The sequence below is a fragment of the Anoplolepis gracilipes genome, chromosome 16 (genome assembly GCF_047496725.1).
Source record: "Anoplolepis gracilipes chromosome 16, ASM4749672v1, whole genome shotgun sequence".
Taxonomy (NCBI): domain Eukaryota; kingdom Metazoa; phylum Arthropoda; class Insecta; order Hymenoptera; family Formicidae; genus Anoplolepis; species Anoplolepis gracilipes.
Window position 1 is genome coordinate 1,810,505 of NC_132985.1, and position 17,981 is coordinate 1,828,485.

General features: G+C 26.2%; 2 protein-coding genes across 2 annotated transcripts; both read right to left on the reverse strand.

Moving 5' to 3' along the window:
- Positions 1–3,078: 3,078 nt before the first annotated feature.
- On the reverse strand, positions 3,079–7,577 carry LOC140674520 (uncharacterized). The gene is made up of 4 exons (XM_072908109.1): positions 7,449–7,577; positions 4,351–4,484; positions 4,010–4,165; positions 3,079–3,615 (listed from the first exon to the last, which is right to left on the reverse strand). Exons 1-4 carry the CDS (start codon positions 7,449–7,451, stop codon positions 3,237–3,239), a joined length of 672 nt encoding a protein of 223 aa, XP_072764210.1. The 5' UTR covers positions 7,452–7,577; the 3' UTR covers positions 3,079–3,236.
- A 7,022-nt stretch (positions 7,578–14,599) lies between these two features.
- Positions 14,600–16,444, reverse strand: LOC140674627 (uncharacterized). Its single transcript, XM_072908298.1, has 3 exons — positions 16,311–16,444; positions 15,431–15,605; positions 14,600–14,891 (listed from the first exon to the last, which is right to left on the reverse strand). Exons 1-3 carry the CDS (start codon positions 16,326–16,328, stop codon positions 14,845–14,847), a joined length of 240 nt encoding a protein of 79 aa, XP_072764399.1. The 5' UTR covers positions 16,329–16,444; the 3' UTR covers positions 14,600–14,844.
- Positions 16,445–17,981: the final 1,537 nt, after the last annotated feature.

Sequence of the window (17,981 nt, forward strand, 5' to 3'; positions counted from 1 at the left end):
TCATTTTTAGCCTCAGGATTAATTTTTGATTATGCGTTTTTTTTTACAGATTTATATTTTCATATTAAAATTAACTGCAGCAACCTTGATCTTATGATTAAAGTAACTATTTCTCGTCTCGTGAATTATAAATTTCGTCAGGTAATTTCATTGTTGAAAAATAAAAGTTTTATGAATTTCTATGAATTTAAATACAAATTTGATTTTTTTAAAGATATTTGATAAAGATTAAGATTAATCTCGCATATTTTAATCAAAAGTGCTTTTCGCCATTTTGAAGTCGCTTAAAATTCGAAACAGTCAAATTTTATACACATATATATATATAATCTTTTTTAATGTAATTCAATATTTTAATATTGTAAACATTTATTAAATTGTTATGCACCTAAAGCTTTAAATAAAATTTAAGAAATTTTTAAATTATTAAAATAAAATTACATTAAAAAAGGATAAAAACTAAAACGTTGCAATTAAGATGTATTAATAATAATTTATGTGCATTTAAAAATTATCATGTACACTGGCATTTACGTAAATAGTTTAAATATTACTTTCCACATTCCTGAATTCATAAAAAGTCGGAAATTCCAAAGGACATAACCAAAGAAACAGAGAGAGAAAGAGAGAAAGAGAGAGAGAGAGAGAGAAAGAGAGAGAGAGAGAAAGAGAAAGAGAGAGTTGCCAATCCATTTTTCTGGCGGGACGAAAAAAATATAAGGTCTTCAATCATTTATAACTATATGAGAATTAATTAATTTTTTTGACAAGATATGTATGACATCAAATGTTTTTTTATCTCGATTGCATCAAAATATCTTTAAAGTATCTTTAAAATTTTATTTTTTTCTGTTTCCCATTATTATGTATTTTATGTATTATATAAACATCTTAGTTTTATAATAATGAGAATATTAAATTATTAATACGACAAAAGAAACAGAAACATTTTAAAATAAACTCTAAAGTAAATTCATCCTAAAATAAACATTAATAAAGTTACCTCCATTCTGTTATATATTAATTATAACTTAATAAGTATTATAAGATAACATAAGTTTAATTTTCGTAATTTTATTGAAATATTATACTATTCGGCACTTCAATAGCTAAGATATTAACTATGTTGTATATTCTAGAATATATACAACATACAAGCTATTACCATGGTGTACTCTCTGCTTATTATTGTTAGTGTCTTTCCCAATTCATTTGAACTTTCCCAATTCACTACATAAGAACAAGGATAATATTTTATTGTTATTTTGAATATACCCAACTTGTCATTAAAAAATTTCTGTTTAGAAATTACAGTGCTTTAGAAAGGTGAAGGGTCAATAAAGCCCGATTTTGGGCCCCTCAGGATTTCGTTGTAACTCATCAGAATTATTTTTTAATACGTAAGAAATTAAAAATTTAACTAATTTTACACTAAACGAACATGTTCAACGTATTAATAAGTATTTATTGTTTAAACAAAAATTCGTACTTATGAATATTTTGTATAAGATTACACAACTCGCCTGAAAATCTTAAATATTATATTGGACATCATTAATATCATAATTTAAAATCATTTTTATACGTAAAATTGATGATGTCAGTGAAATACGTCAGATAGTGCACATACACCTGGTCGCAAAACTGTGACAAATGAATATTTTTCATTGTATTGAATCTATGAGGTGCAAAAAAATGTGACTTGGATGATCTAGCAAATTATGTATTATAATTAATTCATGAGATCATCCGAAAATACATTTTATTCTCGAGGAATAAAGCAAATGGAGCAAGAGAGAAAGAAAGGGAAGAAGGGCCATATTTTTTCGATAAGAGCCTGATTTAATTATAATATATAATCTGCTAGATTATCAAAGTCACATCTTTTTGCATATATCTTATAAATTCAATACAATGAAAAGTACTCATTTTTCACGGTTTTGCGACCAGGTGCGTATGCGTGCACTATTTGATATCCGTATTTCATTAACATCATTAATTTTACGTATAAAAATGATTTTAAATTTTATCTTACTACATAAATATATAACAATCTTTTATATTTCATACTATGACAAAAAGTTCTTCATTATACTAACTAATTATGGAGCGTACCTATTGACTAACGAACCAACGAGAAGCGCATAATATCAACAAATTATACGGATTAACTTAAGTATCATTACAAATCAACTACAATTCACAGAACATTATTCACAGATCTTTCCCACGTGCATGTTGAACGTTCATATAATTTCTCACTATGCGAATAAGTTGATAGTTTTATAATTATCTTTTATATTTATATCCTAATTATTGACTTTGATATTTATATTCTGCGCTAAAGATGATCAGAAAGATCTGATTGAAACGTTCGCCCGATAGTAGTATTATCATTATAAACAGTTGCGATTTTACTCCCTTATATATTCTATGATTTATTATAAATAATTTGTCTATTTAAATGTAATTTCTCTTATGCTAAATATTTCTTTTATATTATTATAATATCAAGAGCCCTTACTTTACTAATTAAAAATAATTTTAATTTATGATATTAATAATGTTCAATATAACATTTAAGATTTTCAGGCAAGTTGTGTAATATTAGACAAAATATCCATAAATACGAACTTTTAAACAGAATAACGAGTACGTTGAACATGTTCGTTTAGACTAAAATTAACTAAATTTAGTTTCTTATGTATTAAGAAGTAATTCTGATCAGTTACAACGCAATTCTGAGAGGCCCAAAATCGGGTCTTATTATTGACCTTTCTCCTTTATGTCTACTTATTAGTTATGTCTATTTATTATTTTTTTCTCGATTTAATGGTTGAATTCTTTCGATCTAATATTACATATAATATAATATTATATTTATTATATATTATATATTAATATAATATTTATATTATTATTATATATTTATAATATACATATATAATATTTATATATTATATGTTATAATATTTATGCTGTATTAAATCTTAAATATATGGTTTTATTTTTCTGTTCATATTACTGTCGAAAGATATATTTTATATTATGATAGGAAGCTGTGCATGTAAATAGTATTTTTACAAAAATGTTTATTTGTTTCCATGTTTAGACTTAGCGTTACCACATTGGTCATCAAATAATATTTTTATTATTAATATTAACATTATTAATATTTAAGATTCGCGCATTTCACTGATCGACAATGGTCATTAAATTAATTGCGTTATCAACTTTCATCGTTTGCCGTATTCGAAGGCGGGTAGATATTCCTTAGGAGGTAGGTATTCGTATCCGAAAGGTCTGGCTGGCGTAGACGGCGGTGTGGTCGGTGGTGAAGCTGGTCTGGCATAAGACGGCAGAGGTTTTGTTGTTGTTCGAATCGTTGGTACGCTGCTGTATTTGGGTGGTGGAGGTGTCACCGGTTTTGGCCTCACTGGTATGTATGTTATCGGAGGTGGTGGAAGATATGTTCGTTTATGCGGGGGTAGATAAGTCGGGTTGAACGGTGTAGTAGATGGTGTAGTGGTGGGTTTAGGTGTAGTGGTAGTTGTTGTGGTAGTTGTAGTTGTAATTATAGTTGTCGGTGGTAAATAAGTAGTTCCTGGTGTAGACCTGACAAAAAAGATTTTTTATTATACTTATAATTCAACCTCTTTAAATGATGATACTTAAGACGCTGGAAATAAACCGATAAGAGCATTTGACAAAAAGATAGATAGACTGCATAAATAAAATATATTTTAAAGAGATGAATCATTATTTACACTATCACATTATCATAGTAAATAGTATCGATCGTATTGTCATTATAAATAATCAAATGTTAGATCATTACATATGATTGAATAGTTGATCGATGAGTGACGATAGATGATTAGGACGCAATAACATATAATTTTTATTTGGCTACATATAAAATTTTATAATTGACGTTAGAGGAAATATAATAACATAAAATATAAAAATTAAATAATATAATATTTGGAGTTATAAAATATATACATACACTTTTGTTGATGGCGTAGTCGGGGTCGATAGCGTAACTGTCGGGGTTACATAAACATATCCTTTACCTCGAGTATAAACATAGCCTTTCGGTTTTGGAGTCGTATAATTGTATCCCGGAAAGATCGACTTAATTATTATAGCATCTTGTCTTTTTCTGTTAACATAATTATAGCTTACGAATATGTGTATGTGTGTGTGTAATATTTGATAAAAAATTATTATTTATTATTAAGTTAATTAATCACAATTACAAATAAAGATGCTTTTAAGAATAAATTTAATTAGACTAATAGTATTGTACAAAAGTATTCACATTTTAAGATGCTTGAACATACTTACAAAAGAGAATTTAATGGTGGCTGTAGGTCTTGATTTGGATCATTATTATCTATCGCATGTTTGCTTCTCTTATTTGCATCTGCATGATACGTGGAGAGCACAGCCACTAGAATGGCCACCCACAGCAATTTCCGCTGTAACGTAACTTTTATTATAATCGATGAAATAACTAACTTATTGTTAGTGTTCATATTAAATATTTCCTTTTTTATTATATTTTATACGCATTATGTTTATACAATCAGAATTCAATATTATATAAATATAATATTATTAAACATATATTTTTTTTATTACAATATTTGAATAATTATCCTAAGTACAATGAAAATAATTAAAACGCGTTTTTTACTCTTTTTTTTATAATACAATTAATGGATTTACATATGCGCTCGTAATAAATCGAAGATTGTTTCTCTGCGATAGTCTCTTACGTCTCATTTACAATGATTTTATTATATATAACGCATCTTGATCATGAGCTATATATATAATATGATAATAATGACCATGAAACATTTGCAAACATGGAATATATTGTATAATTTTTTTCATTAATTAATGTTCGGTAATCCAATGGTATCATTTTTCGTATATATGTTTTTTTCGCATTAATGAGCATTAATTTATACATATTAAATAAAATTAATTAAATAATTAGATATTTAAAGATATTTTTATAAAAATGAAAGTAAATAAGTTGACAAGTCAGTTATCAGAGGATGCCGTTCTTCTTAAAACTTTTATTATTACACTAAAAGAAAATATATATAATATATATATATATATATATATATATATAGTCATATGTTTAATAAACTTTTAAGTATGATTTATTACTTAAATATTAATTAAATAATATTAATTAATAGAGCCGTTACCCTAATTCTATCGCCTATCTTTAGCTCTATAAAAGATTTCAATAGGAATATCAATTGTACATCTTATTAATACAAAAAAATTGCGTATTAATTTAACTAATTCTACTTCTCGATATTAATCTAATCTAATTACCTACTCGTTAAATATCGACATTACATTTAATTGACAATCTATTACGAAGACGTTGTGAGAGTTAATAATACACAAATTAAAATGTCCAAAATATTGCTATTAATTTCAGTATCTTTGATACTGAATCTAATTTGCATAAATCATGCTAAATCGCAAATTGGTAAAATACGTATTCTAATTTTGACATATCTGACAATGAGACTAATAAGAAGACACAGAATTATATTACACTACAAGATGTTTAAGACTTTATTGACATTTATGTCAAACAATTTGATGAATTTTAATGTAAGCAAAATTACGCGATTTTATTTAGTGAAAATGCAACATCATTATTAAATTAGAGAAGCATTTTTATGTTAATTTATGTATTAAGCAAAACTAGATATTTTACTATTGTAATTTAATCGTTGGAAATTGTAGAAATATGATAATTATACATGCGGTCTTTCCCTGCGATAGTGTTTGCGTCATCGATGCAAGATTGTTTTGAAATAATTTACGAATCTGCAAACATCGTAAAATAAATTTTACAAGAAAGGAGATTGATGATAATGATATATTTCATTTACATAAAATGTTTTAGCATTTGTGAAAAAAAAAGATATTTTTATAAAAATAAAAGTAAATAAAATTGACAAATCAGTTACGGAGATGCCGTTTTTTTTTAAACTTTTATTATTACACAAAAAGAGAATGTATATATATACAGTCATATTTTTAATAAACTTTTAAGTATGATTTATTAATTAAATATGTTGCTGCATTTCAAAATAGTTTTACACAATCAAAATTATACTTACAAAAAATATTTACAAAGCAAGAAAAGAGTCTTTCTTCTATCTATTAATTAAATCAAAGTTATTTAATCTACTTTTTAATATAAAGTTTTATACTCTTTTAATTATTAGTTATTTTCATAATTACAGAAAAATTTGTAATACAGTTAACAAAGAAAAATAAGTATCTTTAATTTAACTTTGACACATTTATTTCAAATTCTTAATTCTCAGTCTCTTATTGCATTCTTTTTTACTTATACAAGAAAACCAGTTGAGTAGCTATATATTTTTTAAATCTCTAGTATAAAAAAACTTTGTTTACTATAAGAGAAAAGACAATATTTCAAAAAACATTTGTTGGCTGAAAAAAATGTTGAATTAAGAAACTATAGCAGATAATCCATAATATACTGCTGCAGAAGTTGGTTTTCTACAAGAACTGTCTTTCTATTTAATTGTCATGAAAAAAACCATGTGCAGTGTTGCATCCGTACACTCGATATTTTTATTGTATTAGCACAATAAATTCTGATCTTGAAATGTTCAAATATCTCAACAAATATACATAATATACATAATAAAAGTGGCAGTATATTCATACAGAAAATTTTTTATAAAGATTAAAAGAATTTACTATATTAAAAATTAATAGAATATGTCTTTGAGATGAAATATTAAATATCAAGAAGCAAAAATATAATAAAGTATTTATTTTACCTAAAGAAAAAATATTAATTTATAGTTTAATTAAAATAAAATACCCTAAAAGAATTTATAAAAGAAATTGTATCAAATAAGATAAAAAATTAAAAAGAAAAGGATGACATACATATTTGGAAAAAATAATGAAAATCAGCGACAAGTAGTAATTTTTCTTGGCAAATTTGTATAATATATTTATGACTAACATTCTCCTTTTTACGCTGATTTTCATTATTTTTTTCAAATATGTATGTCATCCTTTTCTTTTTAGTTTTTGAGTCTTTATCAATTGCAGCGGTATGTTTCGCACAACGACATAAATATTTCTAAGAATGATATTTCTAAAAGTTTTAGGACATTGACATAAAAGATCAATGAACGGTGAAAAGTATGTTTGTACAAGTTCCATCTTTCGCCCTCGATACTCGAGCAGATGATTCTTTATGAAATCACTTATTTCACTTTTCACTTTCTCTGACAGTATAAGGATAGTATAAGGACTCGCAATTCTTTCAAGTTCATCATCCATCCCCACGATTGTCCGTATCTATTTTCTCTCATGTCACTTAAGTCCACGATTTAAGATGCACTGCTACTTACCATACTTTTCTTTTGTCGCGATAATTATTGAAGAAAAAAATCAAAATAATCGGGCACTTTAAAACGAGTATACATGTCTCATTCGGGAACGTATCCCGAAAGGTAACTTCTTCGTCTACAGACTACCGAGAGTATTTATAGGATTTCTTATGCCGATTAGTGGGGGGAACATTTAATCGTGTGACGATTATTGCCAAGGGCAAAACATCCGCGAGAGAATTCGTTTATATATACATAAGTGAAGATTGAGAGAAAGAGAAATATTTCAAAAAAGAGTGAGAGAGTAAGCATTCCATGAGATCGATATACATGGTATTCCAATAATCCGCCCGAACCAACCGAAGATGGATGCTGAATGGCAACAGTCGAAGGACTCTCCGTATTTGTCCCTGATCGTGGAGCGTCGTTGACAAATGTTTGAAAATGATAATTTCATGAGATTCAAGGATTCGTGCGCGATTGAAAAATAGGAATTTTGATTGCATTGCTGGATAGGGAATATTAATTTCTCGTATTTAAAAAAAACAGCGGTTTAATGATGGTGTGATAAATGACGGCTCATTAAAATCATTTTTAGGACAATGTTATTTTCTTAAATATCTAAAATTTACACTATTGGATTTGCAATAGTATAGTAATGTTACATATAATTCATTTTTTTTACTAATTTTGATGTAATAATTATTCTAGATTTTTTATAATATATTGCATATTTAAAAATTTTTATATTGTTTATATTTAAAATTTAATATAATAATTTTTTATGTCATTTGCTCCTTCTTTACCTCTTTCTCTCTTTCGTTATTTGATTAATACAAATAATTAATAATCAATAAATAATACATCACAAACTTGATCAAGTGTCATATAATAACTATATAATTGCTGTTACATTTTACAACCATTATCTTGTTTGTGTTCTACATAAAAAGACAAAAATATTGAAATTTACATTCACCAAGAAAGAGTTGATATATGCATATTAAAATGTCAACGACACCAGGTCATTTTATTCCCGCTTTATCATACAATTAAGCAATAGATGGATTTATACGTCGATAATTACCATACGATAGCTGTCGCAACGATAAACCTTTTGATTGCGTTATGCCTCTATCAAGTTTTACAACATCCTTAAATTAAAAATGTACACAATCATATTGAACATTATATTATATAAAGTCATATTAAGCATAATTAATTATAAAGCAAACTATTAAAATGTAATTTTTATCGTATTAAATATCAATCGGGCAAATATATATACATAAATACATAAAAAAATATACATATATGTATATTTTATACATACATATATATAAACAAATTCAACTTTTAAAGCAAACAGAATATATAATAAATATAATCGCGCCTAATTTTCACTTGATACGTTTCTCTAAATGCAAATTAATTCGTTAGAACTATATAATTTCAGAAATGTGTCAATTACATGTAGAATAAAATTCGCAATTTCTATTTGTAAATTTTTTGGCCTTAAAAACGAGGCTTAACAATAATAATAATTATAAATACGCATGCATTACAAATATTGCTATTTATATGCAAAATTGCATAAATGCAGGATTTTTATTCCTTTTATATTTAATAATTTTAATATAAGCCAACAAATATCATGATTATAAGAATGTAGAAAGTGTTATAAGTATTAAAACCCTAATTTTGACGTAATCATAATTGTCGATGAAATTATAATTCATTAAACTGATGCTTGTATATATAAATACATATATATGTGCCTGAGCATATATGTGTCTTTATAGTTTTATTAATCTAATCGTGAACCATAAAAAATTTTAGATAATATTTAGAGATTCTTTTTCCTTCTAATAAGACACATGAATAAAATTAGTGTCACAAGAAACAATTTCTAAAAAAGATTTTTAGCGTTGAAAATAATATAGATTTGTCTGCTGCATTTATATTCGCACAAGTGAGAGGAATCTCTCTTTAATATATAAAATTCTTCTATCTTCTAAAAAATATTTTATTGACGAACATATGTTTATCCTCAAGGTTTATTACAGCGTATCTACATTTTTATATTAAAACTAGCTGTGATGTTTGGATTATTAGAACTATTTGCTTACGTCTCGTCTATGAATTACAATATATAGATTTTGCTTGCTGATTTTGTGTGCGTGTTTATACATGTAGATTTTATGAGAATTTCTAGGAAATATTTGATATATTATATTTAACTCTCACTAAGTCATCAGTTACATAAATGTTAATATTCTGCATCTTGAAAATAATTCTCGTAAATCTGAAAAACGTGCTCAACGTTCTGAGAAAACCAATTTAAAAAATATATGAGTATATATACATACATATGTATGTATTTATACACATACATATATTATATATACATATATCTTAAAATGTATAAATTTCTTAAGATGCATTAACAGTTATATGCATTATATATGCATATTTAAGGAGAGTCATGCATTTGCATTGTTTAAAATACTACTTTCTACATTCTTATCTTTGGAATTCGGAAATTCCGAAGGACAGTCGGTTCATTATTGTTGGCATTTTTGCTGGCAACCAAGATATGAAAGATGATCTTCAATTCTATTCACGTATGTAACTATTTATAGCTGTATAATGAATCCACTCTATTATGCGAAATATGCACTTCGAGAACTATCGTCGCAATATATATAATTATTTATTATTTATAAAAATTAATTACTCATTAATTATATATTATCGTAATAAATAATTTCTTGATTCTGATTGCGATCACGTTTAGAAAAGAAATTTGACGTTTTGCACCACTACTTTTCTGGTTGAATATCGTCGCGAATACCAGAGAAGAACGTAAACATTAGCAACTATTAAATTAACTAAAATAATATGGATTACACATGTCAAGCATATGTGCCAAAAAATAAATATGTATATATAGATATCATTTTTTATAAATCTTTAATTGTAAAGTTACTTAATTATTCGGACTGTTTACTATTGCTAATTAAACATAAAGATAAAGATACAGAAAAAAGAAGTTGGACAAAGAAACAGAACACCGAATTTATCACAGCGCGAACAAATCTCACTGCAAAGTTAATTCTTCATAGCAGAGAAAACTCATAGAAAAAGTTTTTATTAATCCAAATATCTAATATCTTTCTTTATATCTATACATATATAAAACATTAAGATAAAAAAATACAGGCTTTGGAAAATATTTCAAATATTTTTTTTATATAAAATATTCAAATGTTCCATTCTCATAAAAATTTTTTACTATAGAGTTTTCATAGCAGCATAATATTTTAATGATAATGATGTATATAACAATGTATTATAATGAATTATAAAATATAACATAATTACAAATTATTATTTTTATTATTATTATTAGGATTTTAGGCAACCGTAACTGTCTTCTCGTTTTCAATTATAATGCATTCTTGTCCAACACATTCTTTTTTTTGAGTTCTCAGATTTTTTTCTTTTTTTTTTATTGAGGGAAAATGCAATACATATCTCCTACCGGTCGGTCCAGTGAGGAAGTATGGAACTCGCCGCCCATAAAAAACGTTACACGTAGAATTAATTATATGACAAATAGGATACAAAATTTAATATAAAACACAATTTTAAATTTAATGCAAAATGATTTATTACTATGGAACTACACAAAAATGTTCGCAAAGCGTCTAATGATATAATATGAAATTTAGAAATTTTTAAATCGAACATAGCAGACAGTCGCAACCAAAAAAATCATTAATAAATTTATCGATTATATATCTCTCAATTAAGAGAAATTTTAGTGGAATTTTGTGTTATTTTACATATTTTTTCAATTTCGTATAATTTACGACAGAGTTATTTTTACAAAAAATTTATAATAAATACAAATATTATACATACAGTGCAACTTAAATATATATCTTATACAATCTTAATAATATAACATTATATAATCTTATACAATATAATATACATATTTATAATTAAATTAAATTTTATTATAAATATAAATTTAATTTTTACTTAATAATAATATTTTTTTATAACTTTTTAATAACTTTTTCTGTCTTTTTTTACGTAATTTAATATTCAATTATAAAATTATTATCATTAAATTTTATATTTTATTTAAAGCATATAAATAAAAAATTAAATTACGCCATTAATTGTTTAATTTAAATCACGCGTATGCAATTAGGAAATCATTAATATACAAATAACAAATTACTCACCACAGGGTTTTTCCACCATTGTTCGATGCCTTTCCTAAGCCTCTTCCTCCTCTCAGATTATCAGGGTCGTCAGGTTCTGTTATCTTACATACGCGATATTTTAAATAGCACTCCCATCTGCATTTTTACGCGTCATACATTCGGCACTCTCAAATCAGAGAATCATACTTACAATTAGAGTTAACAAGTCGGGAATTCACAGTCAAACTTCGAACTTAACTTCTAACAGAAGTTCGAAGAAGATAAAACCGATTGAAGGAATCAAGAGAGAACACCCATTTCATAAATGTTTAACAAACTAAATATTTACCAAATGGATCGGACCTCTTTATCGAGCAAAAATCGGACTTCTAGTTAACATTCTCAATGCGATACATATTTCTGATAGACGGTGCAAAAAAAAGACCCATGAACGATTTATTCCAACAATCGATCGAACTGTAATCGATTTCGATCGAAACCTGTTGCCGAAGTAGACCATGTTCTCAATAATCTATTATCAAACATAGCTCAATATTAACGCGCAAACATGTATCTTTCTACACATGAACATACATATACATACTGAGACGTGTAAACGTTGATCGCTCAGTAACAAATAATGGTTGAAAAAATGTCAAATAAACATAGACATCAACTTTTCTCAAGCCATCATTTCTCACTGAGTGATTAACGCTAAGAGACATCCCATTTAGTTGGCAAAAAGTCGATACGATCTTCGAAAACAATCGTGAAATCAGGATATGAATCCAATGCAAAATCGCAATCGCGAAAACGTGAAAACCGACCGCGATTACGAAACGAAGCCGAGACGAATATAAACAATAATGTGCAATACGTGATCAAGACCGACTGCCATGTTATTATTTTATAGATTTCGGAATCGCTTGATAATGATTCTATTTCCTCTTATTACATTCATTATAATGAACATACTTTATAATGAAAACTATGTCAATGATGTTAATAATTATTTGTGAATAATAGAAATCTCTATTGTAGACACGCATATATATTTATTAGACATAACTAAATGTAAATTGATAATGAAAAATGTGTAGAAATTTACTGTTAGGAATACAATTATAGATTATCTATGCCATTGTAGAAATTTGTCATGTTACATTAAATAAATATTCTTTCTCTCTTTGTAATTATTTAATTAATTTTATATATTATACGTGTGTTTATCTCTTTTTATACTAGAGAAAAAACGAGAGAACTAAAAAAACAGATACCTATTCTATTATTTTGTCCTAGCATTATTCTTACAAAAATTAATTTATTAAATACAATTTAATATTTTAATATTATATATATGTATGTGTGTGTGTGTATTTATCATAAATTATTTCAATTCTGGATCTATTTAATTAGTATGGTTAAAAATTAAAATATGAATTTTGATCTCAGTTATTTAATTTATGAATAGAATTTTAAAAATTAAAAATAATTAATTTATCTACAAACTATCTTAAAACCCAAATGTCTTCTTTTTGAAGTAAAAGCCTGTCAAATAAAACATTAAATATTTTTATTCTCACAAATTTACAGACGGAAGGTTTGCAACAAAACAATAATTTATAATTTTGATTCTTGTCATTTCTATTCTTATTTAATTAAATAAACAAATCATGCGAAATACATATTTTTTATCGAGACTTCTTATCATCGCGATATGATATTATTTATGAGATTTAATTAATTATTAATTTTATTAATTATAGTAAATCAATTTTTACGGTTAGAATAACGTTCAGCAATATTCTCAATCTGAATCTCAGAATAATAGCGATCATTAATTAATAGGAACGTGTCTGTTAACTAAAGTATAAATTTACGCCTGAAATTATTAATGCGGTAGTAAAGTTACTGACATTGACATTTTCTCAAGTGGTTTCTTGTATTAATTATTTTTTATAAAAAAAACTTTTATTAGACTTTTAATATTAAATTTGTCGATATTATTAATATTGTCAATATTGAATTTTATTTTTAAATAATTTATTAATAATATATAATAATAAATTTTTTTATTCTTGTGGTAAATAATTTATCTAATTTAATTCTAATTGTCAAATTTCTTCTTATCTTGCTTGTTATTTGTATATTTATAGTCTTATAATTGAATTATTAGAATAATAAATTATAAAATATTAAATATTCAGAGCTATAAACTGTTCGCAGAATTATAATGTAAATTCTTTTAATTCGCACTATAAATATCTTTTAATATTGCGCAATGCATCGCATAAAAGAATCATCAAACATAAAACGCGATTTGTGTTTTCAACGAAATATCAGATATTGAAACATGTAGCCGCAGGCATCATGAAGTACTTGATATCACACAGTCAGTCTTCTCGACACAATTGTCGTAACCGTGATACATCTTATAAGAAAAAAGAGAAAGGAAAGAGGAAAAAGGAAAAAAAACAAGTTATTTGTAGACAGTGATCTGTAATAAAAAAAATAAAAAGGTCCATATATTATATATATCCTAAAATAAAGATTCTAAGGCTTACGATTTCAATCAAAATTGCATAAGTGAATGCGTGTTTTTTAGTACACTTGAATTCATCTATGATCAATTGCACCTATCATACTTTACATGATCGATCACCGTTCTTTTTAGTTGATGAAGAAATTACTATCCTCTATATTTTCTAAAACAAAGCGACAGATCATTGAATTGAGTTTTTATTAATTATTGATTTGCGTATATTGAATAGTTATTGATTTATTTATTTTATCAACAGCACTAGAAATATTATATAATAATAGTTAATTTAATTAACTATTATCAATTATTATTGACAATAAAATTGCATTCAATTTTCAGTAATGCACAATTTATTTTCTTTAAGATATTTTTACATTTTATAATAGGATTATATTTATGATATATGAGTATCTTATATAACATGTTGTATGATTTTATAATTTCTTTGACAGAAGCTTTGTACTTTTTTTAAATTTTTCACAAAAACGTGAACTCATTTTTCACAGACATATTAATTATATGTATTAATCTGGATGTTTGATCAGACTTGGCGATAAAAACATATAATAGAGAAAAAGCAACATTGTTTTTGAATTAAACTTATTCTTCGGATGATGTTCCAGAGAATCCAGAAGAAAGACGTTTTATGTCCACCTTAATAGTAACCATAATGACCATAATGTCCATAGCCGTACGGATATCCTAAATAGCAGTGAAGAAATATTTCAACATTTCTGTGTGAATGATTCCTTTGTTGCAAACGCGCGTGTACGTACACATATTCTGAACATAAACGTTTTCTTTGTCACGAATATAACTTAGTATGCACGTATAAGCTATTTTGTACTATTTGCGTGATGTAAATTTATGCAATAAAAAATTGTAGATATTCATACAAAACCTGAATTATATTGCTGCAAGTCACTAATTTGTCTTATTAATAGTTTATAAACTCAGTAAACTACATATATTGTTACAAATAAATTATTATAGATCTTTTACAATAAATTATTCAAAATTAAATAAAAAAAATACTGCATTGTGTTATATTAAATTATTACAAAAAAAAACAAGACATTAAGAATAAAAAACAGTATAAATAATAAAATAATTAACAAAAAAGAAAAAGAAAAAAAATATATATATATATAAGCTGATATAAAGATGGCGATTCTGCAATACGATTGCAATGATATAAATTGTCGTATTATAAATTGTATATATTGTGGCATAAATCATACCGTATCCATAACCATGACCGTATCCATGTCCGTAATGACCATAGCCATGGCCATAGCCACCATAGAATGGATACCTATAACCATACGAATATGGAGAGAAGCCGTATCCGTAGCCTAAATACCCTGGTTTTGCAACTGCCACACCGATTGCAACGGCCAAAAGCAGAACAATATACTGCAAAAACAAAACAAATAAAAATGTTTTTTTAGCAAATGTCAAAAAATAAATATGCACATACAATACTATTAGATAATAATCCAAAGAATATTTTAACACCACAAATAAAATAAGATTATTCATGCGATGTACTTATTTTTTATCTTTGCAAGATCGATACAAAAACTATCACCAAGCTTTAAAATAATTTTTGATGCGATTTTTATACATGTAGATAAAAGATTTAAAAATAGGGAGCAACATTTTAAAACATGATACATTTTTAAGTACATGTAATATCATATTTCATTAAATATTTTTTGTGATTAAGACAAAAGATTATAATCTTATGGATAACAATTGTCAAAGTATTATCCGGATAATAGTGAAATTTATTATCTCATAAGGCATTTTTTTGTGTCTTATTATAATAATATACATACCAAAAAAAAAAAAAAAATATATATATATATATATAAGACAAAAATAAAATCTTGAAAAATGAATTGACATAATAAATTTATGGGATATATTACTATAATATTATAATATAATATAATATTAAAAATTTATAAAAACAAGTTTAATTATAAAATATTTACATTGCATTATAATCTTTAATATAAAATATTTCTCAATCAACAAAAGAAAGATTTGTGCCACAATGAGTTAAATAAATATTTAATTTCTAGATCAATCTCCAATCAAATTTCTTGCACTTACAATCTTAAGACACGCCATTCTTTCTCGTGGTTACAAGTATAGTCCAGCTGACGTCTTGTTAACAATCGCACCTATTTTTTTTCTCATCTGTCGTCGCCGAACACCACTGTCCATCGTTTCTGTGACACGGGTTCTTTTATAACAAAGGCGGAGTCCCTTCAAGAGGCAGTGGACCCCCCACGAGCGGTACATTTTTCCGGGCCTCGCATTGGCCTCCGACTGTTGTGCTAATAGGAAACATTCATCGTTACCCTGAGATTATCCGAGTTGCGACTTTGCATTATGAAACAACAATGTGCAGTAACGCACGTGTGACGAAGTCACGTGAGTCTCCGCCCGATGAGACGCCTTGACATCCAAATTTCTTCCCCGACGCAGTTGCTCGCGTGTGTCCGCGGCGCCGTAACCCCTTTATTAACGGCAAGAGAGAATCATACATTGCAATCGTATCGTCGATTATGATACTTGAAACCGCTGCTGTAATCGCTAATTGCTCATCGCCGACAGTAATGCCTGGGTCCGTCCAGGGTGAGTCTCAATAATAGGTCGAAGTTCTACGGAAAAGAAAATAGTCTTCTCAAGTATCGTAACCGAAATAGAAAGAAAGGTGACAGACATTGGGGAACCGCGATTGCGCAAACCGAGATTATGTTACAAAATGTATATTTGATGAAATCTTGTTAATGCATTGCTCCCGCGCGCTTTACATATGTGTAATCCGATTTGCCAATTTTGTAACGACACTCTTAACTCCCTAATCTATAAAAAATTATAAGTTATAAAATAAGGAAACTTGAGATACGAAATCTTTGCTTTGGTTAAATCAGTAAATATGCATGTCGAGACAAAAATCGTGTTGTTTATAATTTAAGATAAGAAATTTAAATAGATAAAATGTATTCAAAATATAAGACGACATCTAATGATTTATTAATTGCTACAGGGCATTCAAACAAGATATACGAGTCGAATTTGTCAATTATACATAGGATTAATTAATTCGATAGAGTATTCATTTCTCTTGTAGGCCTTGTAGCAAATATTCTGGTTTTTATCAAATTCTATACTATTAATTATACATTCCAGTGGAATACATGTAAAGCATAACTCACATAATTTTCGCATGATAGTCAACAGAAAATTTATATTGTACATATATTAGAATCATATTTTATAGATAATTATCTATAATAAACATAAGAGAAAAAGATATTTTCTATGTATTGTACATTTTCAATAAATTGTTGATATTTTATAGAATATCAAGAAAAAGTTTGTTAAATATTATTGTACATAAAATTTTAAATAATTTTAAATAATTTTTAAAACTATTTTTTTGCGCATTTTTTTTATTTAATTGATAATGTAGGATATTTCTATTTTTTCATATTTTTATCTCTACTATGTGGAATTTGCAAGAATACAACAGTAAATATGATTTACATATCAATTGAAACATCATTGATATAAATATTCACGATCGCTTCCATTTTTATTTTTTTTGTTACCTTTACCTTCACAGTTGATTATCCACCTTTTCCACTGAATTGATTTATTTCCGGTAAACGAGATCGAATCTATGATCGATATTCTAAACAGCGAAGAATTTTTTGCATGTTACGTAAATTGTTATTCATTTATCTTGAATTATGTGTGTCATAATAATTTATT

Excerpts from the sequence above, each read along its gene's own strand:
- LOC140674520 (XM_072908109.1), bottom strand. Across the intron at positions 4,166-4,350 it reads CCACCATTAAATTCTCTTTT|AAAAAGACAAGATGCTATAA; the intron begins GTAAGTATGTTC and ends TTATGTTAACAG. Across the intron at positions 3,616-4,009 it reads ACTACGCCATCAACAAAAGT|GTCTACACCAGGAACTACTT; the intron begins GTATGTATATAT and ends CTTTTTTGTCAG.
- LOC140674627 (XM_072908298.1), bottom strand. Across the intron at positions 14,892-15,430 it reads CGGTCATGGTTATGGATACG|GATATCCGTACGGCTATGGA; the intron begins GTATGATTTATG and ends ACTGCTATTTAG.